This window comes from Nelumbo lutea, chromosome 6 (genome assembly GCF_056320005.1).
Source record: "Nelumbo lutea isolate HS-2025 chromosome 6, American lotus-T2T, whole genome shotgun sequence".
NCBI lineage: Eukaryota > Viridiplantae > Streptophyta > Magnoliopsida > Proteales > Nelumbonaceae > Nelumbo > Nelumbo lutea.
The window spans coordinates 22,434,190-22,460,306 of record NC_142689.1 but is presented as its reverse complement, the minus strand read 5'-3'; the positions used below and the strand labels follow the sequence as shown (position 1 = coordinate 22,460,306).

Here is a 26,117-nt window from a genome sequence, read left to right as displayed (position 1 = left end):
TATTGAAAACAAATTTTATAAAACTTGGGTTGAAAGAATTACACAATATGGAGATAGTTCATCCTCCAATCCATAACCCCCCAATTCAGGTGCAAGCAGGATTTGATTTCAAGTCTCCGTTACGACTAACAGGAGACCTTACCAACCAGTTGACTGGCTTGAACCAATTCAAACCTACTTATATAGATAGAATACAAATTTTAATTATATAAAAACATATACATTATATAGGCATATACATTTAAATCTATTCAGATAGAGGTGGGTCCACATTTGATCCAAATATAAACAGATCAAATTTAGATCTCTTAACCGGATTGGATTCGATTTTCGACAAGTGGGTACCATTTGCGGCCCTATCCCCACTGAAGACCACCAGGAAAGAGCTGAACAGGAAGGCCAAAGTGGGGAGGAAGTCACTAGAGACCAACCGACCATCCAATGGAATACCAATCCTTGTGAATTTAACAAGTTGAATGTATGGAAGAGATGCCACCTGGCAAGAAAGGAGCAAGCAGTCACAAGCAATCACTGAAGGTTGTATATTAAAGCCGTGCCACCTGAAAATTTAGGTATGCTGTCGCTAAACTGTAAACATGTCCCGTAGTAATATAATTATGGCCTGCATAAATGTTCTTCCACCAAATTAGTTTAAAAAAAAAAAAATCCTTCAACCTAACAAGAACGAAGAACCAACCAAGAACAGTAGCGAGTTTCTGTTTTTCGGATGACTTGGGCATGATATTGAAAAATTTACTGGAAAGAAAAGGTGAACACACCATTAAAATGTGTCTGGCTCTGCCTAACTAGTTTAAAATGCTCCCAGTTCCACCTAACAAAGACCAAACTAAGAATGCTAGCCAGTTTTTGTGTTTTTGGATGACTTAGGCATGATATTGATGCCAACCTTAGAAACTTTTATTGGAAAGAAAAGATGAACACGTCATTCATCCTTGACTGGGGAGAGCAAGGGTTTATTAGAGAAAAAAGCCTCCAAGTTGCCTATAACCAGTTCTTGCAGGGCATCGAAGGACTGTGGTGTCAGCACAGCTCTATGAGGAGATAAAACAACATTATCCAATGTAAAAAGCTCCTTTGGCACATCGGGCTCCTTCTCAAAGACATCCAAACCAGCACCTCCTATCTCTCCTTGCACCAAACATCGAACCAGTTCCTTCTCATCAATAAGAGCCCCACGCCCGACGTTAATGATAATTCCTTCCTTTCCCAGTGCAGAAAGAACATCCTTGTTAACCATGTGATACGTTTCCTCAGTCAATGCGCAAGAAAGGATAAGCACATCACTGTCAGCTGCTAGATCATAGACATTTGAATAATAAGGAAATGAAACTGATGGCTTCTTCCTCCTTGAGTTGTAAGAGATACTGCAGCCAAAAGCCTCTAGTCTTTTTGCAATTTCAGAACCAATACTTCCCAGCCCAACAATCCCCACTCGCTTGCCTCCTAACTGCAACAATAACCACATCGTTAATAAAGGAAGATCAGTTGGAGAACCAGTAAATGAATCTATGCTTTGACATGTGGTTTAGAAGCATGCATGGATGGTAATATAGTAGGAAATGGAACCTAAGATTGATAATACTCAATCGACTTTACATCTAGTTCACCAAAATTTGAATTTCCTCAGAATCTTCAGATCTACCTGCCAGTGTCCCAATGCAATTGTCAAATATCAACATGAACAACAAAGATATTGTACAGAATACATTAATGTAGGGGTTGCCACGAGTCGAGCTTCTCACAAGCTATTTGAGCTCAGCTCGGCTCGGTTTAAACCGAGCTTTGAGACGAGCTCGAACCTGATATATAGGCTCATTTGTTAATCAAGCCGAGCTCGAGCCTAATGAAGCTCGGCTTGTGAGGCTCGCGAGCCTAGTATAATAAATAAATATTTTTTTTATTACATACATATATTTATTATATAAATATATATAATAAATAACTTTTATTTTATATAATAATATTTTTGTTTTTATGTATAATAGTAAATAAATTTTATAATTCTTATTTTTTTGTATGTAAAATAAAAACAATTTTTATATGTATATTTTTTATTTTTTATATGTATAATAATAAATAATTTTTATAATTCTTAATTTTTTGTATGTAAAATAAAAAATATTTTTATATGTATGTTTTTTATTTTTATTTTTTAAATTGGCTTGCAATTGAGCTCAAGCCGAGCCAAGCTCAAACTTGCGAGCTTTGAACCGAGTCGAGCTCAAACTCAAATTTCTAGCTCGAATTGATCTCGAGCTCGAGCCTAATACGGTTTCAGTGAGCCGAACTCAAATAGCCAGGTATTCGGCTCGGCTCAGCTCGAATCCACCCCTACATTTATGCCTGATTACATTTTTTCATGGATGCCGGTTCATCAACAGTATACAGGCTTGAACAGAGGGGAGTTACAAAGAAGTTAGCAGCAGATCCTGCTTACTTCTCCTACTCCTAACGCAGCAGCTCTACTTCCCCCCAGGAGGGAGTGTGAGTACTTGTTGCAGTTTGATGGCAGCTTATGAAGGTCGCTTGTTCCTCCCTCAGCATCTGGAATAGGGGACATTTTTAGGAATTCAAACGGGTACATATTGTGGGTATTTAGTGGCACGGTTCCAGCTGCAGATGGTTCAGAAGCAGAGACCTGCTCCTTCCTTGAAGGCTTAAGGACAGCTAAAAGGCTCAACTTCAGCCCTTTAGCTGTTGAAGGGGACTCAAGGATCACCATCAAGTGGGCTAAAGACTTGGATGAGGGGCCGTGGACGACAGCTCACCGCCTGTCAGAAATTCATGAGCTGTCATCATTGCTGAACTGCTCTTTTAGATGGATACCCCCGAGAATTTAGTCAAACAGCTGATGTTTTAGCAAAGTACGGCTTGGGAAGGGACTTTTTGTATAGTGTTGCCCCATTGCCTTGTTAACAGTTCCAGGCCTTTTTTGCATTTGTGGCCTCTCGTATATTCCTCCCCCTTTTTTCTGAATACAAGTTACCATTTTCAAAAAGATGTAAACCAGTCCTCAAAATAGGTGTAGACTTAAAAATTAGAGAGAAAAAGGAGGAAGAAAAGTAAGAGCAACAGTACGAGAGGAAGATGGAGAAAAGAGGAGGAAGAAGAAGAAAATGTTCGAATAATCCTTCCCTCCCTTATCTAATCCTTTTTACTAAAAATTAATGTTAAAATAATTACAAGTATGCCCTTGGACGGCCAGCTAGGCAACATAAAGAAATCAAACAAAAAGAAATAACAGGCCTATTACCTAATAGGAAAATAGAAAAAATATTACAAGAGAAGATACTAGGACCCATTCAGCCTAATCTCTTTACACTCCCCCTCAAGCTGAGCATAGATGTCAATCATGCCAAACTTGCTTATATATAGTTTCATTTTCCCTCTCGGAACTCCCTTGGTCAAGATATCAACCAATTGTTATTCTAATGTGATGAATGGCAAATAAGCTTCTCCTAAGGAAATTCTTTCCCTTATAAAATGTCTATCAACCTCAATGTGCTTAGTTCTGTCATGTTGAACAAGATTATGTGCAATATTGATAGTTGCTTGGTTGTCACAGTAGAGCAGCATTGGCTTCTCATAGTGAACCCCCAATTCTTCTAAAAGGGATCGTAGCCACAATAATTCTGACACACCATGTGCCATTGCCTTGTATTTTGCTTCAGTTGAGAATCTAGCAACTACAGATTGTTTCTTACTCCTCCATGACACAATGTTCCCAACGACCAGAGCACAATAACCTGAGGTGGATCTCCTATTATCAATACATCATGCCCAATCAGCATCAGTGAAAGTTTTCAACTTCTTCATATATCCATGTTTGGCAAATAGAATACATTTCCCTAGAGCACCTTTCAAGTAACTCAAAACCCTTGCTACAGGAGCAAATCAAAAGTAGCAGCTAGAGATAACAAAACCCGGGCTAAGGTCATCTTAGCTACAGGAGCAAATGTCTCAAAATAGTCAATACCCTACATTTGAGTGTAGCCTTCAGCAACTAGCCTAGTCTTAAACCTCTCAATAGATCCATCAGAGTGATATTTAATGGTAAACACCCATTGACAATCCACCGGTTCCTTCCCTTCAGGTAAGTCAACAATATCCCAGGTATGTTTCTTATGCAAAGCATCCAGTTCAGCCATCATAGCATCCCTCCATTCAGGTTTAGATAAAGCTTCCGGTATAGACTTAGGTATCACATGGGAAGAAACAGAAGCAAGAAAAGAGTAGTAGGAATGAAATAGAAGGCTGTAAGACAGGTGTTTGGAGATACAATGGGTTGTACACTTCCGCTTGCCCTTGCGGAGAGCAATAGGAAGGTCAAGGTCTAGGAAAGATGTAGATGGGTCAGAAGAAGGCTGACCTGTTACCTCAGTAATGATGGAAGGAGCAAGAGGCTCTTCTGTAGGAGTGGAAACAACTTGCCCATGCCTGAATCTGTGCCTTTGGTACCACCTTTGGAGAATAGGATGAGGAGGAATTACAGGACAATGAGGTGGAGGAGGAGGAACAGGAATATTAGAGGTAGGTCAAGTGGGAGAAGTGGAGACCTAATGAGAGGACTTAAGAAGAATGGGAAGAGGAACAACACATAGCAAAGGGTTCTTCAGATTTCTCCCCCTCAGGAGAAATACTAAAGAAATGAGTTAACTCAGCAAATGTGACATCCCGAGATACAAAGTGGGTGCCACTAACTGGATCAAAACAGCAATATCCCTTCTGTGTGAAGGCATATCCTAGAAAAACACATTTGCGAGCCTTAGGTTCAAATTTGTGCCTTTGATGGCTGTGAACATGCACATAGCAAGTGCACCCAAAAACACAGAGAGGAAGAGAAAACAGATCCTCATCCGGGAAGAGAAGGCTAAAGGGGGTTTTGAAGTTAAGAACCCGGGAGGGCATACGGTTGATCAAAAAGGTAGCACTAAGAACAATATCTCCCCAAAATTTTATAGGAACATGGGATGCAAACAGGAGGGATCTGGCAACTTCAACCACATGTCGATTCTTCCTTTCCGCCACTCCGTTCTGTTGTGGAGTGTAGGAACAAGAACTTTGATGAATAACCCCAAAAGTTTCAAGATAAGCGGAGAGGGTTTTCTCAAAATACTCCTTAGCAATATCAGAATGGAATATTTTGATCCGAGTATTAAACTAGGTGATGATGAATTCATGAAATTCTTGCACAATAGCTGGTATTTCATCCCTGGATTTCATGAGATAAATTCAAGTGTAACGAGAGTAGTCATCAATAAAAAGGATAAAGTACCTGTAACCCCCCATAGTTGGCAAATGATATGGCCCCCACACATTAGAGCGAACAATATGAAAAGGAGAAAGAGATCTTTTAGTGCTTACTGAATAAGAATGTCTATAATGCTTTGCCAGTTCACACGACTCACAATGAAGACTCGATAAAAACACTCCCTTAAACATATCTGGAAACAAATGACTCAAAGCAGAAAAAGACAAATGACCAAACTGAAAGTGATATAACAAGACTTTGTCAATGGACTCTAACAAGACTGACTCTAAGGCAACTTCATGAGGTGATCCAAAAGCTCTATCCAGTGTATCCAGCAAGTATATTCAGTTCGCCTCATGGCCACTCCTAATCATCATCTGAGATTGTAGGTCCTGAAAAACACAATGAGTGGAAAAAAAGGTTATGCTACAATTCATGGATTTAGTTAAGCTGCTAACAGATAAAAGGTTTGTATTAAGTTTAGGGACATGAAGGACAGGGGATAAATAAAGGGTGTTAGAGGTCTTTATATCCCCTTTACCAGAAATGAGAGCAAGAGACCCATCAGTAAGGGATATTTTCTCTTTACCAGAGAGAATGTGGTATGAGCATAAGAGATTAGGCAGGCTGGTCATATGGTCTGATGCACCGGAATCAATAATCCAAGGGATTTTATGATTACTTGAATCTGAAGCATGGTTTGCAGAAGCATAAATACCTTAGTGAAAAAAAGCCGATGATGATGATGATGTGTTGCTGGAAGAGTGAGATGAAGAAACAGTAGCTTCCAAGTGATTTAGCAGCCTCCCATTGTTTTCAAAATCTGCCTTCATTACTGCCAACTGCTCAATGGTTGATTTTTCTTCACTCTCCTTATTTCCTCCTTCAGGTACTGTAGCAACATTAGTTGTCTTAAGTTTTCTTGCCTGACTGCCCTTCTTAGAACTGTTGTTATACTTAAACATGTCAGGAAGAAGCTCAGGATGAAGTTTCTAGCAAGTATCCTTTGTATGCCTCGGTTTCTTGCAATATTCACATATCTGATCCTTTTTCTCAGTAGGACCCTTTGGCTTTATTCCAACATGTGCATAGTGTTCTATAGGTGGACTCTATAACTAAATCCGCCACATACTCTCCTCACTGCTTATCATAGCATATGCTTTGGAAAGAGTAACCTCATCTTTGGCCAGGATATTTTGCCTAATGATGTCAAACTCAGGGTTGAGTCCAATAAGAAATTCAAACACCCTATTTCTCTCCACCAACTTCCTATGCATTTCAGCATCATTCTTACTCTCCCATACAACTGTCTCCATAACATCAATTTCTTGCCATAGGGATTTCAATATAGAATAGTAGATTGCTACACTCTTCTCCCCCTATCTTAGGTTTTTCACGTCACTTTTCAACTTGTAGACTCTGGCTATATTCAACTTCTGTGAATATGTCTCAGTAACACTGTCCCATATCTCCTTGGCCGAAGACATCCAGAGATAATGCTGACTTATATGAGGTTGCATAGAGTTGACCAACCATACAATGACTGTATAGTTCTCTTGCATCCATTCTCAAATTCAAGGTCTGTCTCTTCGGGTTTTACTTTACTACCTGTGAGATACCCGAGTTTTCCTCTACTATAGACATAAGCTCTTATGGACTGTGCCCAAGCAAGATAATTTGTCCCATTTGGCTTGATTGTGGTCACACCAGTCAAAACTGAATCTACTGAGCCGAGGCCGAAAACCGAGACTTGCTTGAACTCACTTTCGTATGGCTCCATTAATCAAATGAAAATAAAAAACCAGAAATTTGGTCTATATAAACTTACTTGAAGTCAAACCAGAACCCAGATGCTTGAAAACTAGGGTTTTACTCCGTCCAACTATTAGGGGGGGAAGAGAGAAGATGCAACCGCTCCCAGCTTCCCAATCTCTTCCAAACCTGAACTGCCCTCTTTTAGGAGTCAAAAGACACCTCCCGAGCACAGAGCATCACACCCAAAGCTTCACTTTTACCTATACTTTCGAAAATATCTAGTCGGCTAGGGTTTTGGGCAGCAACAGAACAACACCACTTGGCAATATCCAGCCAGATCTAAACTCTCCAAACCCTCTACCAACTAGGCCAGAGGTCCTCTGAGCTATAGAGAACCTATCTCTCCATACACTCTCTTAATCGAATGGTGTATGGGAAAAGAGGAAGAAGAAAAGAAGGAAGGAAGAAACCTGCTCTGATACCAAGATGTAAACCAGTCATCAAGATAGATGTAAACTTAAAAATTAGAGAGAAAAAGGAGGAAGAAAAGTAAGAGCTACAAGAGAAGAAGATGGAGAAAAGAGGAGTAAGAAGAAGAAAAATGTTCAAATAATCCTTCCCTCCCTTCTCTAATCCTTTTTACTAAAAATTAATGTTAAAATAATTATAAGTATGCCCTTAAGTGGGCGGCCAGCTAGGCAGTAGCATAAAGAGATCAAACAAAAAGAAATAACAAGCCCATTAGCTAACAAGAAAATAAAAATAATATTACAAGAAAAGATACTAGGACCCATTCGGCCCAATCTCTTTACAAGTAAAAAAAAACAAAAAGTTATGCCTGGTTCGAGTAATAATATGAATTTCATTTACAGCTACCTACAAGGGTCCACAATACCTGCTAAAGCTCTACCAGCGTACAGATAAGCTGGAAGCATGCTAGAATACCAAGAAAATTTGTGGTTAAGATTGTTTCCTGAAGTCTGTTATATTTATACTTAAAAATCGAAATTTGAATATGATAGATCATACATGATTGTACACATTTCATTTTACAAGTAAATAACTAGACAAGTAAAACGGCCCATCCAATACTAGATTTATGATCTTCTTATTGTTAGCATAGCGGTCAAACCAATTAACTTGATTAGATTTTCTATGTTTTGTTATTGTTCATTTTATTTTATTCATTTATTTTTTTGAGAGAGAAAAGGTAAGGTATTGGTCACATTTATTTACTGCAATTCTTTACAAACATCTATATGCATGTACAGTGAATCACTATACAAAAAAGTATAAGCAGGTCATATCCAACCTGCACTGAGAAGCAAAAAGTCAAAATAGTTTTGATGGGGAATACTACACAACAAATCTGATACACTTTAACCACGAACTAGCCCCATTCACCCATCTAATCACCTCATCTGCTGAATGGCTGGAAGACTCAAAAATTTTAGTTTTTTCAATGCATCTTCCAAGTTTTTTCCCATGAAAGTTGTAATGCTTAGTTCTATTCTTTCTAAATTTTCCATCCATGCATCTCTTATTTCTTTTTTATCATTTTGTTTAAATAATGTCTTGCCTGAGCTAAGTCTGCACCTCGCTTTGCATGCAGCAAGAAGCCCTATTGCCTTGGCCATTCTTTTGCTTTAACCACACTGGATGAAATATCAACTTACAACTTTTCCTTCGTTTACGTACACTCTCACTCTTAAAATATCCGAGGCCAGGAACTCTCCCTTTCCCTTCTTATTTTCTGTCAAACCAAACATAGCCTAAATCTAAATCCCTTCCAAGTATCTCTCCTACAAATTAGGAGAAAAACTTCTCACTTCCCTTCTCTTAAGCTATCAGTTATCAATTAGGTAAAGACCCAGCCCCATGTCTCTCCATATCCTTTCCAAATGGAAATTGAAGCATCCAATTGAATCCTTCTAAGTCATTCACAAATGCTTTCCCAAATTTTACTCCCATTTGCATTATTCTTTTCCCTTCTGTGATATCTGTCTCTAATTTTTTTTTATCCTTCTCTTTTGTTGTAATAGATAAATGCTTTCATGTAGTTCTTGCAAGCCAGCACAGAGATTTAAACAGCCCATGTCATTCAGATCTTCACCATAGATTACAAATTGGAATGATAAAATGTTCTAGCTCATTTTTTCCCTCCCTTTCTAAATATGAGGTATTTCTAGTACCAGCCCATGCATTGCACAGGTATTTGATAGTAGCATAGCTAAATTTTGGTTGTTCTTGTGACAACTTACCCACTGTAATGATCTGTTTGGTTTAGCTCCACATAATTTATTGAAGGAAGACTTCGTAAAAAAAATGTTACTCAAGGTAGTGTTTTCAATTGACCATTGACCCAGCCGGTCAGACCTGTGACCTGGTCAAAATCCCAGTCGAGTAAACCTCTAACTTGCTATGTTACAAAAACCCATTGACTGGATAGTTCAACTGTTGACCACCCGACTCATTCAGTGGGTTACCAGTTTTCTTTCTTTTTTTTGGGTAAATTACAAAGACCCCCCCTGTACTATGGGGTCTGTGACAAAGACCCCCCTGTACTTTGTTTTGCGACAAAGACCCTCCCTGTACTATGACCGTGAGACAAAGACCCCCTTCCGTTAGCTTTCCGTTGAAATCCACTGTTAAAGTATTTTTTAATCCCCATACTACCCTTGTAATAACTATTAAATTGGAGAAAACACTGTTCATCTTCCCTAACCTTAGGATACATGAACAGCAGCGGTGGTAGCTGTTGCAGCGGTGACGAACTTCTGTTGAAGTCCTCCCAGTCTCTCTCTCCCTCTCTCTTTCTCTCTCCCCCGATCTCTCTTCTTCCCCTTCCCCTTTCTCTCCTCCCCTTTCTTCTTTCCGATTTTCTCTGTTTTCCGTTCCTTGCAGATGAAGAACAGACAGCTTACAATTTGATTATTGACTAATTGCCTAGACCACCCTACTATATATGTATTCTGCTTGCTTTTCCTTGTTTTGGATTTCAGGGTCCGGACATGGCAGCCATATTGAAAAGGCTTTCACATTCCAGAAACCAATACCCCTGAAACCTGGGACCAACCACATACAATTGTTAGGAATGACAGTCGGATTCCCGGTAATATACATATTCTGCAATGTTCAATTTCCTTTCTTTCTTATCTTAAACAAGGAACTTAAGTAAGGATCTCTCTCTCTCTCTCTGATTGAAGGATAGTGGAGCCTACTTGAACATTAGGGTTGCTTGTGTTCATCGTGTAGCTGTCCCAAGGTTTGAACACCGGAACACTTATCTATCGGCCAATGGATGGGGACATCAGGTAATCATGCATCAACTTTCTAAGCTTAAACTGCACCGTATATCTCAGTCCATGAGCAGCAGCTACCCAATGGATTAAGCTTGGCGCATGCCACATGTTGGAGTGGATGGAGAAAAAAACCAAATCTTTGCTTCGGAGGGAACAGAGAAGGTATCGTGGAAAGAGGCTAAGCGGGGTGGACATGCTCTTACATGGTACAAGGTATCATTGTGGGAAACCACTACTACTGGAATCTGATCAGTGATCAGACCGAATTTGGTGTGGTGTTTTTGCTTTTTCTTTTATTACAACTTATATCTAGCTACGAATGGTAATAGATAAGATGAAAATTTCTCATTGCAGACTTACTTCGATGCTCCCGAAGGAAACAACCCAGTCGCTCTCAATCTAACAAGTAACAAGTATGGGCAAGGGAATGGTCTGGGTTAATGGCAAAAGCATTGGTCATTACTCGGTAAACTATAAGTCTCCTCTGGGAAGCCCACTCAGTCCGAGTATGTTTCCCATGATAGCAGCATCGTCGGCGACAGCTATAGAGGCGAGATTGAAGACGGAGAAGAGAAGAAAGGGAAGATGAGAAATGGGCTTCCTCCATCCTTTCATTTCAAAGAGTTGGGAAAGAGAAAGAATGAGAGGGGACGGTGAGGGAGGGGAAAGGAAGACAAGAAAGTGAAAACAATAGGTTAAATAGGTTTTAAGAGAAAAAGGGCAAAAAAAGAAAATAGAAAAAGTTTAGTGGGGTATTTTGGTAATTTAATGCATTCCGTCATCCGACTTAACAGTTGTTGAGTTGGGCCTAGTTGTTTTTTATTCTTATTTTAAGCTATTTAGTTAGGAAGTTGTTGGGCTTTAGGCCCATTAGTTTATGTTTTTAAGTTGTGGTTGTTCAGCTACATTAGTAGCCGCCCTACTAAGGGCAACCTTGTAATATCTCACCCTTTAAGTTAAGTACAAATATAATGAGGGTTTGGCAGCTAGGGTTAATTCAGGAATCCTGGTTGACTTCCCATTCTTTTCTCCCTTTCTTTTCTTCTCTACTACTGAAGTCTTTATCTTCCTCCCCTTTTTCTATCACAAGAAATTCAACTAAATCTACAATCAGTGATTGCCAAAGGTTCCTTGAGTTGTTTCCTCATGTAGCCCTAGATCGGTCGACTGCATGATGATTTAAGAGGCGGATCGAAGCTCTCAGGTAAGCCCAGTTCTGGATTTTTTGGTGGACCTGTGTGGCCTGTAGCTGGTCTAGGGTTTCTCATCAAAATCAGGAAAAACTGAAGAAAGGGGAAGAGTCTTGTTTCTATTGGACTCTTCAATTTTGACCTAGGAAGTGGTGCCCTAATTTTTTAGGGTTCCTTGGAGTTTTCTGTAAGGGGCGGTTCAAGTCCTGCTTGATTTGGAGGCTTCTAGAGAGAGCGGCTGCCTCTTCTCTCTCCTCTCATCCCACAGAAAAGGAATCTTTTGTGGAAAGACAGTCTAGGACACCAGAAAGGTGTTGTTGGTTCCAGAAGTGTTTCGTTTGATCTTGTTACAAATTTCAGTTATTTTCTTTACATTTTTTTCGAAGCATGGAGGGTCACAGAGTTGAAAATAAGCCCAGGAGTGAAATGGGACCAGTAGGAGGAGGTGCTAGAGACCTTTTCGGGACTAAGACCATTACTACAGTTAGATTGGATGGTGCAAATTACTTAGAATGGTCACAATCTGCAAAGATGGCCATTGGTGCTCGTGGGAAATTAGGGTATATCACTGGTGAGGAAGTGAAACCCGAAACTAGCAACTTCTGGTGGGTACAAGAGAATTATATGGTGATGACTTGGTTGTGTAATTCCATGTTGCTCCATATAGGTAAAAATTTTGATGGGTAAATACGACTAAGGAAATATGGGATGGGGTTGCAGAAACCTATTCACAGAGGGAGAATGTTGCTAGGGCTTATCAGTTGAGAAATCAGATTATTTCTACAAGGCAGGGAGATAGACCTGTTGTAGCCTATTTTTCAGCTCTTAAAACCTTGTGGCAGGAGATTGACCATTTAGAGACATTTGCTTGGGAAACCACTAAGGATGCAACTACCTATCAGAAACATCTAGAGAAGTATAGGGTGTTTGAATTTCTTGTTGGCCCTTAATCCTGAGTATGATATTGCAAGACAACATCTTCTTTCCAGGGACAGTGTTACCCTCTCCCAGGCATATGCCTTTGTGTCAGGGGAGGAAAGCAGGAGAGATGTAATGATGAAAAATCATGTCTCTGATCAGTCTGCCAGGGTGAGTACTGTGAAACCTAAACAAAGTGGAGATCGGGGTGGAAGTGAAATCAAGAAGGAAGATAAAAGAGATTTGATCTGTGACTACTGTAAAAAGCCTAAACACACAAGAGATGCTTGTTGGAAGCTTCACTAACATCTTGTGCCGACTAGACTGAAAAATAAGAAGGGAAATGCACACATGGCAATTACTGGTGACATTCCGGCCCCTCCTACTACAGCTGCTTTGGAGTCTGTTGCAGCTGTTGCAGTAAGGGTCAAACTTGAGAGGTATGGGCAACTTTTGAACCAACGAGACACAGTCAGTTCCAGTTCAGCAACAAGCGGACAACAAGGTACAGGTGGCACTGGTGGAGTCCACTCTACTGCCTTGCTCACACAGGTAGTTCACACGTCACTGCAAATTATGTTTCTACTTCAGGTAAGGAGGGACCTCCTTGGATTATAGATTCTGGAGCCTCAGAGCGCATGACCCATAGCTCTACTATTTTTTCTTCTTACCAGCTCTGTTTTGGCAGAAATAGGGTCTCCACAGCTGATGGATCCCATGTTCCTATTGCTGGGAAGGGATCTGTCAAGATTAGTGATTCTATTTCTCTACCCTCAGTCCTTCATGTTCCTAGATTGAACACTAATTTGTTATCTGTTAGTAGTTTTATTAAGAACCTAAACTGCTCAGTAATTTTTTCTCCTAGTCATTGTATTTTGCAGGATCTGGATTCAAAGAGGACAATTGGGAGTGGTCATGAAGTGAATGGGATCTACCTCCTGGATGTTCTTCCTCCTCATCAAAGTCATCATGTCAGCAGGGATAGTGAGTCAGGGTCTGTGGGTCAAATTATGCTTTGGAATAATCGTTTGGTCCATTTACCTTTTTCTTCTTTGAGCCTTTTGTTTCCAAAACTTTTTGAGTCTGTTAGTTTGTCGAGTCTGGAGTGTGAAGGTTGTCAACTTGGAAAGCATTGTAGGCATTCATTTAAACCTAGTAATAAAAGGTGTTCTTCTTTTGATGTTATTCATTCGGATGTGTGGGGACCTTACCATGTTCCTTCTATGGGAGGCTATCGATATTTTCTCTTATTTGTGGATGATTTCTCACGATACTCTTGGATTTACCTGATGAGATCCTATGATGAAGTACCATCATTGGTGAGGCAATTTCATCAGATGGTGTTAACACAGTTTGGAACAAGAATAAAGGTGTTCAGATCAGACAATGCCACGGAATATTTTGAAAAACACCTTGCTTCATATCTGTTAGAATATGGTGTTGTCCATCAGAGAAGTTGTCCCTACAGTCCACAACAGAATGGTGTTGCAGAAAGGAAGAACAAACACATTGTTGAGATTGCAAGAAGCATGATGAGCACATCTATAGTTCAAGTTCGGTTTTGGGGTGATGCAGTTCTCACAACAATATATCTGATTAACAGGGTGCCCTCTCGTATATTTGGATTCAACACCCCATTCAGTTTCCTTTTTCTTGAGGAGGAGATGTTTCATATTCCTCTCAGGGTGTTTAGGTGTGTCTACTTTGCACATGTCCTTGGTCCTCGGCGCTCAAAGCTTGATCCCAAGGCAAAGAAGTGTGTCTTCCTTGGATATGCAGAAAATCAAAAAGAGTACTACTATTATGATCTAGTCTCTGGGAGTCGATATGTTACCATGGATGTCACTTTTTTTGAATCCACATACTTCTTTTCAAAGAATCCTTCTCAGGGGGAGTGCTTTAGAGAAGTGAGTCAGCAATATATTCCTCTCCTAGTTCCAATCCCTATGTCTACTCCTATGCTTGACCATCCTGTGTCTACTCCTGTGCTTGACCATCCTGTGTCACCTACCTTATCACCTCCTTTGCGTCCTGCTTCTCAGCATTACTTACAACAGAGACTTCACAAGGAGGTTGATTCCACTACAGTAGAACTCACATCACTTCCTGTCGATTCCTTGGAAACTCCATATTCGGCTGACATGGATTCAGGTATTCCTCTTGGTCCCACTACTGTTTTAGTTCTCATTTATTCTACTAACCCTGTTACAGATAACCCTGATATTCCTATTGCTCTCAGAAAAGGGAATAGAAAGTGTATTACTCATTGTATTTCACAGTACTTATCCTACACTGGACTTTTTCCTTTCTACCGTGTTTTTCTTTCCTCCCTTGACTCAGTGTCTATACCCAAGGGTGTTAGTGAGGCTCTCTCCAAACTTGAGTGGAAGACAGTTATGCAGGAAGAGATGGCAGCTTTAATTAGGAATCAAACATGGGACATTGTGGATCTACCAGAAGGCAAGGTGATAGTTGGATGTAGATGGGTTTACATGGTAAAATATAAGGCAGATGGAAGTATAGAAAGGTACAAGGCAAGACTTGTTGCAAAAGGGTACACACAGACCTATGGTGTTGATTACTTAGAGACCTTTGCACCGGTTGCAAAGATGACCTCTGTTCGGATACTTCTTTCTCTTGCTACTTCATACTCTTGGCCCTTGTTTCAACTTGATGTGAAGAATGCTTTCCTAAATGGGGATCTGCAAGAGGAAGTATATATGAATCTTCCTGTTGGTTTTTACAGTGATACTGAAAAGGGAAAGGTATGCAGGCTTAAGAAGTCACTTTATGGGTTGAAACAATCTCCCAAAGCATGGTTTGACAGACTCAGAAAGGCCTTGATTGCTTTTGGATACACTCAGACTCAATCCGATCATACCTTGTTTGTGAAGAAAATGGGATCTTTGGTGTCAGTCCTAATTGTTTATGTGGATGATATTGTTGTCACGGGGAATGACCTAAGTGAGATTGATTGTCTGAAAATGAATCTACATAAATAATTTGAAATTAAGGATCTTGGAGAACTGAGATACTTCCTAGGCATTGAAGTTGCAAGATCAAAACATGGAATTTTTATCTCTCAAAGGAAGTATGTCTTGGATCTTCTTCGAGAGACAGGGAAGCTTGGAATGAAGGCAATCAGTACCCCTATTGATCAGAACCATAGAATCAATGCATCAGAAGGTGAACCAGTAAAGGACATTGGGAGATATCAGAGACTTGTGGGTCGGCTACTATACTTGTGTATGACAAGACCAAACATTTCCTATACAGTAAGTGTGGTAAGTCAATACATTCATGCTCCACGAGTCCAGCACTGGGAGGCAATTGACAGGATTCTTGCTTATCTGAAGGGACACCCGGGCAGAGGCATATTGTTTATTGATCATGAACAGTTGAAACTAGAGGCTTATACAGATGCAGATTGGGCAAGATGCCTTGATGACAGAAAATCAACTTTAGGAGTATGCACCCTTGTCGGGGATAACCTTGTCTCGTGGAAGAGTAAGAAACAAACAGTGGTGGCAAAATCAAGTGTTGAAGTTGAATATAGGGCCATGGCACATGGAGTTTCAGAACTTCTCTAGATCCATTCCCTATTAGAAGAAATTGGCGTACAGATAGAAGAACCTATGATGTTATACTGTGATAACTAGGCAGCAATTAACATTGCCCATAACCCAGTCCAACATGACCAAACTAAGCACATTGAAGTGGATAGACATTTTACCATAGAAAGAGTAACTTCTGGAGAAGTTTGTCTTCCATACATTGCTTCTGATCTACAGCTCGCGGATGTTCTCACAAAAGGTGTTGCAAAGAATAAGCTGTGATGACCAGGCAACAATTAGTTTTTTTTTGAATTTTTTTTAGTATTGATGACATCATGGGTAGTCCTACAGCCCACCGGGCTTGGCACACTACTTTGGGTTCGGGTCCATTCAAATATTGGCAAAACCTGGACCCGAGCCTAGCCCATGAACAGGTCTAATCATGGGTTGATCTGTTGACCTGGGTGGCTGAACCACTGACCCACAAGGGAAACAACTCAACCACTGGATCAGGTTTCCAAACACTGTTTAAGAGGTTGTCTGAAATAGGCAGTACCGCAAGGTTAGGAAGAACATGTGAGAATGCATATAAGCCACAAATTTAAAAGCTAAGAAACATAAGGTTGAAAGAACTATTGAGTGAGGTAACAACGATACCTTTTCTATAGGGGCCATATTAATGCAGCCTAGTAGTAAGAACCATCATACTTCAATGTTGAATCAAAGAAAACATGAAATCAGTTTATATGAACAGTAAAAATAGTTCGTGGGTTAAAACTAAAAGAAGACTTAACAGTAATTCCAGTCCAAGTCAAGCTTGTAAAGCAAGTTTCACTCTCCTTTTGACATCTAATTACTAGGAGCGCAACTTGGGTTGGGTTGAAGGTTGGGTTAGGGTTGAAAAATATGAACCCAACTTAACTTTGTCGGTTGGACTAGGGTTGAGGCCTTGGGAAACTCAATTCTACATGCCTTCATATGTATGTATCAGTAATCTTGAGGCAAAGATTTATTACTGTGACGTAAGTATACTAATAAAGCACCATAAGTTTGTCCCGGTACATATATTATTGCTAATGCTAGTTAACCATAACTGACTAGTACTAAAGTCTAAAAGTAAGAACAGTTTTATTTATTTATTTATTTTTCTAAAAACCAGAAAGTGAAGAAATTGGCCAACCCAACATCATCAGGTTGGTTTACGGTTAAGATTAGGGTTGTTGACCTCAACCTAACCTAACCTAGCCTCATAGTTTTCAAGGCGCCAAGGCAAGGCTAGGCGACAGGGGGGTGCCTTGTCGCCTAGTCACCTAGGTGATGGATTTTTTTAAGTAAAAACATGCATTCTAGGGTAGTTCCCTAGGTTCCATAATCATACTTCCTTAATAAATATTCATAATTTTCATAAGAAAAGTATAAACTTCATGTTTAAGTATAGGAAATCAACATATTTCAACATATTCGTGAAAAGAAAAAGAAGAAAGAAAAGAAAATTCAAAAAATATAGGGGCTGAACCCCTATTTCTGTTATAGGAATTAGGAAAAGAAGAAAAGAAAAGGGGTGGAAGAAGAAGAAGAAAAAATTAGTATATAAACACACAAAATTAATAAAGAAAAGGAAGAAAATGTGTTGCTTGGACAACATTTTTTATTCTTCCTTACTTATTGGTTCAGATTTTGAAGTCTTTGAGGGTTCAATACAGCATTTAGCAATGTTTGTGTTGATTAAACCCTAACAAATAAGAAAATAATAAAATGAAATTAGGATATAAACACACAAAATGAATGTTTTAGTTTAAAAATGTCTATTTTATAATTATAACCTCAAAAAATTAAGAATATAAAAGTTTTTTATAACACGCTGTAGAAAACTGCTTGGCAATTAGGCAAGGCGAACCTCCAAGGGCACCTTGTCGCCTTGACAACTATGCCTGGCCTGAGTTGCACCCTTACTAATTACAGCTAAACTTTAAAACAGAACAAATAACTATACAGGATCAACTGACTGCAAAAATGTTAAAATAATTCATAATATGCCTAAGGTATTTAGCTAAAGTAGAAAAATAGCAACAAATCAACACACACTTGACAACTTATAGAACTAATAAACTAAAAGGGGTAAAAATGGAACTCCCTATTCATTCCTAAACACCTAAAGTTCTTCTAAAAGACAACTTGTAAGTTCCGAAAAACAAGTACTATAGTAGCCACATTTTCTTCCTGCATCAATTTTCTGCTTGCATCCACAAGTACCCAAATGCTAAAGTATTGGTAGGAAGCCCATTGATACCAACTGGGAAAAAGCAGACCATTTATACATGATTTAAGAAGGTTTTGAAAAAAGAAAAAAAAAAAAAAACTAAGCAAACAATAGAAATTCATGGCAGTTTTTTCTCTAATATTTTGATCAGTAACAAGATCAAAGATGCATAAACAATTCTAATATCAAGAAAAATATACATGGAAAGATCATGTGCTACCTAGCTAGATGACAGGCCACCCCTCCCCCAACCAAATAGCCAATGCACCCAAAACAACTAACCTGGGAAAGGCTGAACCTCATACTAAGCCACTTTCTTTTCCCCTCCCCTAGCCAAGCTGTCAGCAAGCTTATTGATCAACCTTTAGATCCAGGAGAACAACAAAAGGGCCCTTGCCTCCATCTTTCAAGTTTCATCCACCCATTGACAACCTGAGAATCCCTACGCTCCCAATGTTCACCCAAGTAAAACCTGAGCATATCAGATGTAACTGATAGCAGGATTATGTATTTATAGAAATGGATTTATTTTGTGTTTAAAACAGTACTTCGTTTATAAATAAAGAACTTGGGTTTGGAGTAGTCAGCAAGCTGAGATGCAGGATAGGGAATAATTCTCCTTTCTATGTGCAGCTGATAGGCAGGCCTATATAAGCTTGACTGTCGCATATAATAAGAAAATCTTGAGCATAAACTGTATAATTCAGACACTTTAAGCTAGGATTCAATTTCATATTCCAAGAGTAGAAAACATAAGTAGGGTCAATGAGAAAGAAGATTAGAAAAAGAATAGAGATAACACAAGAATTAAGGTTTAAGAGAGAGAAAGATCGGGAGGGCAATGAACCAATCTTTCAGAAACACAAATCTATTCAATCTATTTCTTCACTAACTCAAAGAACAACATAACAGCTATAGTATGAGATGATAGAGGTCAGTAATACTGTCACTATCATTTTGAATTTACCCCTGCACCTAAGAAGATTGAAGAAAAACACAATGAATTGGCTCAACACCAGAACCAACTTAAAATACAAAATAAAATCTAAAGTAGTGACAATACTCATGGCATGACCAAATAGACTTGTAAAAGTAACTAAAATACCTCTAGCTCCCAAAAACTTAAAATGATAAAAGAATATACAAACTTCTAGCTTGTGGTCCGCCATGCAGCCAATGGTTTTATCTCACTAGGAATTTGCAAATGAGACTATCCATGGAATCCTTAACTCTTTTACATGGTGTAAATGGTCATTGTTTTGTTTCTCAAATTGGATGACTTCTCCATGTGCAGACTTTGAATCCCCACTAAGTTTCTGGTAACTCCAACAATTAGAATTGTACCAGTAGGTGAACTACATGAGGCTACAGTAAAACCTTGTTGCACCTGTAGATTAAGGCTTGGACAAAAATAAGAACTTTTTTCTAGGAAAATGGGACTATACAATGATGGCTAGTATTTATCATTACAGACTGTTTACTAAAGGAAGACAAACAAAAAGAAAGATAAACCAGGAGAGTGATGTAAAAGTATATAGACCTAAGAGAAGAAAATATGTATATTAAGAACAAAACAAATAATATGAAATAATGGTAAAAACATAACAATAAATAAATTTTAGGCAATGACAAACATTGGAACATCTTCTAGCATGAGTCTTCAACAAGGCTAGGTCTATGGAAAGCAAAATTGCTATCCCAGGTGGGCAGGACCACCATGATAAAGTCCACACTCCAAGCCATGCCTACATACATCATGTTCATACCATAGCATGGAATTTTCTGTGTAAACCAAAAAGTATGGGTGGCCTAGGTTTCAGAAGGATGAAAGAGTTCAACCAAGCTCTGTTTTCCAAGCAAACTTGGAGGTTGTTTACTGGAGAACATGGCTTATGGAGGAAAGCAATAAAAGAAATCTCTGTTCTCCTTAAAAAGAAAAAGGCAGGAAGACTCTAAATGGTGGAAACAATTATTATCTTTGTGGGACAAAATAAAAGCAAACACCATTTGGCAAATAAAAGATGGCTCTTCAATATATATATCTGATCCATGGGTTCCGTCTCTCCCTAATGGAACTCCTGAAGTTCAAATGGAAGCTCAGAGCTAGAATATTAGCATGACTGTGAATGACCTCATTTCTGATTTTGGTACATGGGAGGCACAGAAAATTGAATCCTTATTTACAGAAAACTGCAGACTGTACATTCTGCAAACATTGATTTCGCATCATCTCTCAACGGACAAGCTCCTATGGAAATCTTAGAAATCTGGGGAGTATGATGTAAAGTCAGGGTACAGATTCTTCACGGGTACACAAGCATCATCTTCTGGACATCAAAGAACTTGGAGTCTCATATGAAAATGCAAAGTCCCTATGAGATTTCAAATCTTTATGTGGAAAACTTGGTGGAATGGCATTAAGACTAAGGACAGACTACACTTCTTAAATGATGAAGAGAATAAATGTTCTCTGTGTCTTATGAATATAGAGACATGGTAACATGTTTTCTTTGAATGTGCTTATTCTCGTGCTATTTGGATCTCAGCTTCTTTGGGCATAAATCCAGATAGAGTTCAGAATAGAGCTCTTCATGAATTTATATTGGAGTGGATTGAATCTAAGCTGAACGTTTTAAATAAGGATGAAAAGCAGCTTTTTTGTGGCTAAGTTTTTTATCCTTTTTAGACTGATATGGGATATAAGGAATTCAGCTCTGCATAACAAGTCTGTACTGAACCCACTTCAGCTGCTAGAAGCTATGCACCACTTCTTACCTTTGAACATAACTGTTCAAGACTCTCACCCAAGCTTTATGCACTCACATATAAATGCTTCAACAAAATATAAATTGCTCATTGATGGTTCATTCATATCCACATCTGTATTAGCAGGAACAGGAGCTGCAATCTTCTCAGCAAATGATGATATCATGGTACAATATTCACAGGAAGTAACAGAGTTGCAGCAACAAACCCCCTCCAAGCGGAATGGTGAGCTCTCCTCCACAGCATACAATATGCTCACCGACTGAGACTAAAGTCTCTCTATATTTTCTGGCTCAGAAAGCTTAGTCAACAATTTCTACAAGAATGATGAAGATGTCTGCCTTATCCAGCCTACGAAGCAGCAAGCTTTACAGCTACTAGTATGTGTAAACCATGTAATAGAGATATGAATAGGGATGCACATGAACTGGCCTACAATGCATGTAAATATAGTATGGTAGTAGAAAACCCGTGAAACCCAAGACCCTTTTGTACTGATTTTTCTTGATCAATGATAGCTTTCTGAGTTTTCCTTTGGCAAAAAAAAAAAAAAAAAACAAGGCACTATTGCCACTTTGTGGCTCCACTATTGTTGGTCTCCTGAGTATATTCTATTGGAAACAATTTAAGACAACAGAAATAGAAAAAAAAATACAAACAGAAAAACATCCTTATTCGAAAGATAAAAGAAAAGGAGTCGTCAAGGATCCGACCTTGAAACCAAGAGGGTAGTCACCGTTGAGGGGCCAGAGTCCTCGTCGGACGTAACGGTCGGCAGAAGAGACCCGTCTTAATAAATCGAAAAAGAAACCAACGGCAAGATCGGCAGCGTCCTCGGAGAAGGCGGTGCCGGCATTAGTGACAGAAATTCCCCTCCGGCGGCATTCAGCCAGGTCGATGTGGTCGACGCCGGCGCTGGTGCCAACGATACACTGCAAAGAAGGGAGAGACCGGATGGTCTCAGAGTCAACAGGGAAGATGCCCACAGAGAGCAAGGCCCTTACGGACTGAGCGTGGGTGGTCAAGAATTCGTGGGTCGACATAGACTTGGCTTCCCATGGCATAAGAAACCGAAACTTCTTCAATAATTCACCCATTGTTAAAAATAATAGTGGGTGAAGAAGCAGAACAACTGGCCGTTCTTCTTCCTTCTGTTGCTCTGTTCCCATTTTTTCAACAGCTGAAGAAGCCATTGGTCATGATTCCCATTTCCCAACTCGTCTTTCGTTTTATATTTGTTGATCCTCTGTTCGACTGAGACGGACGTCACCAAGGAAAAAAACTCCCCTTTTATCCTTTTCTTTTATTGTTCAATCTAACAAACGATAATTCGGACGGACCAGATCAGTCTCCACCTGCCCACCATACTAAACAACCTAAATTCATGATCCATCCAAACCTGACGGTCTTAGCCGCCACCACCCACCAATTATCAGATAGTTGGAACTTGGAATCACGTGCCTTATTGCCTGCGGGACCAGACGCTAATTAGCCTAATACCAGTCTTACGGTAGAAATGGAGAGGATTAGAACTTCAATTGGGACTGCAGAATGCAAAATCAATCCGGGAGTGGGAGTTGATCCCATCTGATCTAAAACTGGTAAGTCAGCCCCAGTGGAAATTGAATTAATATGTATTTTCACCAAATTGCATAGAAATGGTAGACATCAAACCAAGAAGATAGCGAGAAAAGAGAAGGAAGGAGAAGACGGACCGACCTTGTGACCGAGAGGAAAGTCTCCCTGGACAGGCCAAAGCCCCCGACGGACATAGCTATCGGCAGCCGAGATCCTTCTAAGGACATCGAGCAACAGCCCAACAGCATAATCGGCGACGTCCACCGAGAAGGCGTTCCCGGCGTTGGCGACGGCTATACCCCTTCGACGGCACTCCCCCAAGTCGATGTGCTCCACGCCTGCACTGGTGGTGATGATGCACTGGAGAGAGGGAAGGCAGCGAAGCATATCGGAGGTGACGGGGGTGAATCCTGCACAGAGGAGGACCCTAGCCGATTGAGCGTGGGTGGACAAGAAGAGGCGAGCGGGCTCGGAAGACTCGAATACATTGAGAGGTTGGAACTGCTTAGAAAATCTTTCCTTGTGAGAAGGGAAGAAAGGGAAAGGGCGGAGCATCACAACTTGATGTAGGTGCTGCCGCACCTCTGCGTCTTCAGCCATGCGTCTGGTCTTTTAGCTACTTGAAATCTGAAGAATTCAACAAGTAAACAGCACAGCACAGCAGGAAGGGAACAACAAACGGGGCAATTTCAATTTTGCCTTGGTTGCATTACCCCTCTCAATTGAATTGCAAAAAAGTGAGAGAACAGTAAAATCAAAACTCAGGATCAGAGGCCACCATTTCTAATTTGAGAGCGGAAAAGGTGGTTGACAAGTCAATAACAAGACAACCAACTAGGCTCGAATACCGAAGAGAACAAAAAGCCAACCACCTCTGCCCCACTAGTCCACCACAACTCTTTTAATGGCAATGCAGTTAATGGCAATGCAGCATAGCCGATGAAGGATGCAAGACAGGGAACCAGTTCGATGGTGTTTTGGTAAAAAGGAATCTACCCAGTTCTAAGGTCATTTTGCTGAAAGTAAGCAGATGGATAGGCTTTACCTGTAATCAGAAGGAATCGACCTTGAATTGATCCGGGTTGGGTCTAATTTCAAATTTTTGGAATCGATTCCCTTAGGCCAGCTTCAGGGTCTATCTTATCCGCCGATTTGATGAATCAGTAAATCGAATTTGTCTTTAAATAAACTTCAAAATATTTTTAAGGGTTTGAAGATTTAATCAATGATAGTTACAAAAGCCGTGGGCCTGGTTGATACCGCGATTTCTAAACATGTGGCTAAAATAGATTGGGCCAAATTAAAACGATTGAGGAAAATTCTATTTACGGATAATCAAAACATGGGCTTATTTTTGAAATAAAACTAATATTAAAATCGGTAATCGAAATTAAATCGAAGCCAATCAATTAATCAGTTGGTTGGTTCAGCTTGTCAGTCTTTTATATTTATAATATATATTTATAAAAATATATATAAATATATAATTAAAAAAATAAAAATATATATAATATTATATTTTAAATAACAAATAATATGTTATATATTATAAATATATATATAATGCATATTTATTAATTTAAAATATTTAGAAAATATAAAATATATATAACATACATAAACATACATAAAATATATAAAAATATGTGTATACTGATCAATTCAGTTAACCACCGGTTTTCTATATTGATTAACCAAAACTGAACCGATACCTTCATTTTTTAAAATACACCGACAGATTTGGTTAACCGGATTTTTGTTTCAGTTTTGATTGCCTTTTCAGTTTTTCTTGCTCACCCCAATATTCTATGGTTATTGGATAGCATTTATATAAATACATTAATCCGACATAAATTAGAGTCAAATCGATTATTCATTATTTAGCTAGAATTTTCTATAGTAATATCATTAAATAATCTTTATAAAAAGTAAATATAAGAAGATTCTACAAGATGGAGATCCAAAACATTATAAATAGGGCCTCATACCCATATAGGAATCTTGATTAAATAAACCCATTAAGAGGGAAGGGAGACCCACTCTCTCTCTCCCCCCCTTAACCACCCACCTCTACACATCACCACCATCTTCCTCCGAACTTTTAAAGTTGCCAACACTTGGATTCAACATTGGATTTTTAGAGTCCATTAAATTCTAACCAAGGATTAAGGTATCGATACAATACTCTCGATACGGGGCGTATTGTACCCATATCCATTATAGATACAGGATACGTTACGACTGAATATGTATCCTACAAGTCATGCGTATCGGAGGCGTATCCGTGTCTAGTTCGACAAAATTGTACATTGGGTACTTTTGGATTGTTCTTCATCTTTAATACAAGTTAAAAAATAGTATTGTGAAAACTAAAATAAATAATTTAAGATTTAATTTTTCTAAAAAATTAATAAAAACTAAAAATTATAAAAATAATATATTTCATCTACCTTAGATGACTTATATATTTTATTTTACACATAATTATATGTTAAGAATGAAAACATAGTTATTATTTGAAAAAATAGTTATTATATAAAAATACTAAAGAAATAAAATTTTCCAACAAAAATAATGGAAAACAGAAAATTGTAATTATAAAAACTAAAATGAATAATTTAAGATTTAATTTTCCCAAAAGATATAAAAAAACTGAAAATTAAATATAATTTATTTATCTACCTTAAATGATTTATTTGTTTTATTCTACAATTATGTGTAAAATAAAAACACTATATGTTAAAAATGAAAACACATTTATTATTTAAAAAAAAAATAGTTGTTATTTAAATAAAATACTAAATTAATAAATACTCCCAAAAATTAATAAAATTTGAAAATTATAATTATAAAAATGAAAGAATGATAATTATTGTACAAATGTTCTAGAGTCCCGGTATTATTTATTGTAATATTTCTCTTCATTATAACCTATTGAAGTATGCATTTCTCATGTCTTTATATCTTATTCATAGATAATTCAGCTTTCGATTTAGTATTATTAATGTATTTATGTGATTTGTATGCATTTCACTAGCATATCCAAGAATTTCTATATCTTTTGTTTGTATCCATGAGTTGAAAACTTTGCCCATAGAAGTAGAACTTTTAGTTGGATTTGGGATCAAATCAAATTTGAATAGGGGTATATTAATTTGACAAATAATTGGATATCCACTTATGAATTTGTTTTTTTTTTTTTTAACTTCATGGAGTTACACAACAGAGGTAGCCCATCCCCCATCCCTTTAACTCTCAACCTTGGTTGCAGTAGGATATGCTCCTAGATCTTTGCAACAACAAGTTAGAGATCCTATCAACTGAGCCACCATCGGTTGGTCCAATAATGAACTTGATTTGATTCAATTAATTTGATAAATGAAAATTGAAAATAAAATTAGGGGAAAAATTAGAAAGATGACCTCTTGTTACCATCACCTAGAAAGGAAAATGGTTTCGTTTTTGGATTTTTTTTTTATTTTGTATTTCATTTACATCATTAACAAAAATAGGAGTTTAATT

The 26,117-nt window shown here is 38.5% G+C and overlaps 1 protein-coding gene across 5 annotated transcripts; it reads right to left on the bottom strand.

The window, feature by feature from the left end:
• Positions 1–23,697, bottom strand: LOC148847902 (glyoxylate/hydroxypyruvate reductase HPR3-like). Of its 5 annotated transcripts, none has more exons than XM_088948338.1 (3): positions 22,737–23,697; positions 908–1,468; positions 1–496 (listed from the first exon to the last, which is right to left on the bottom strand). In XM_088948338.1, the coding sequence occupies exons 1-2, from the start codon at positions 23,193–23,195 to the stop codon at positions 944–946; spliced, it is 984 nt and encodes a 327-aa protein (XP_088804464.1). In that variant the 5' UTR covers positions 23,196–23,697; the 3' UTR covers positions 1–496; positions 908–943. The 5 variants fall into 5 exon arrangements, with proteins under 5 accessions (XP_088804464.1, XP_088804462.1, XP_088804463.1 ...); XM_088948336.1 differs by lacking the exon at positions 22,737–23,697 and adding an exon at positions 21,731–22,486; XM_088948337.1 differs by lacking the exon at positions 1–496 and adding an exon at positions 585–622.
• Positions 23,698–26,117: the final 2,420 nt, after the last annotated feature.

Excerpts from the sequence above, each read along its gene's own strand:
- LOC148847902 (XM_088948339.1), bottom strand. The coding sequence starts at position 23,195 with ATGGCTGAAGACGCAGAGGTGCGGCAGCACCTACATCAAGTTGTGATG. Across the intron at positions 21,950-22,736 it reads ACTTTCCTCTCGGTCACAAG|TGTATCGTTGGCACCAGCGC; the intron begins GTCGGTCCGTCT and ends CCTTCTTTGCAG. Across the intron at positions 1,469-21,730 it reads ACTACCCTCTTGGTTTCAAG|TTAGGAGGCAAGCGAGTGGG; the intron begins GTCGGATCCTTG and ends TTATTGTTGCAG.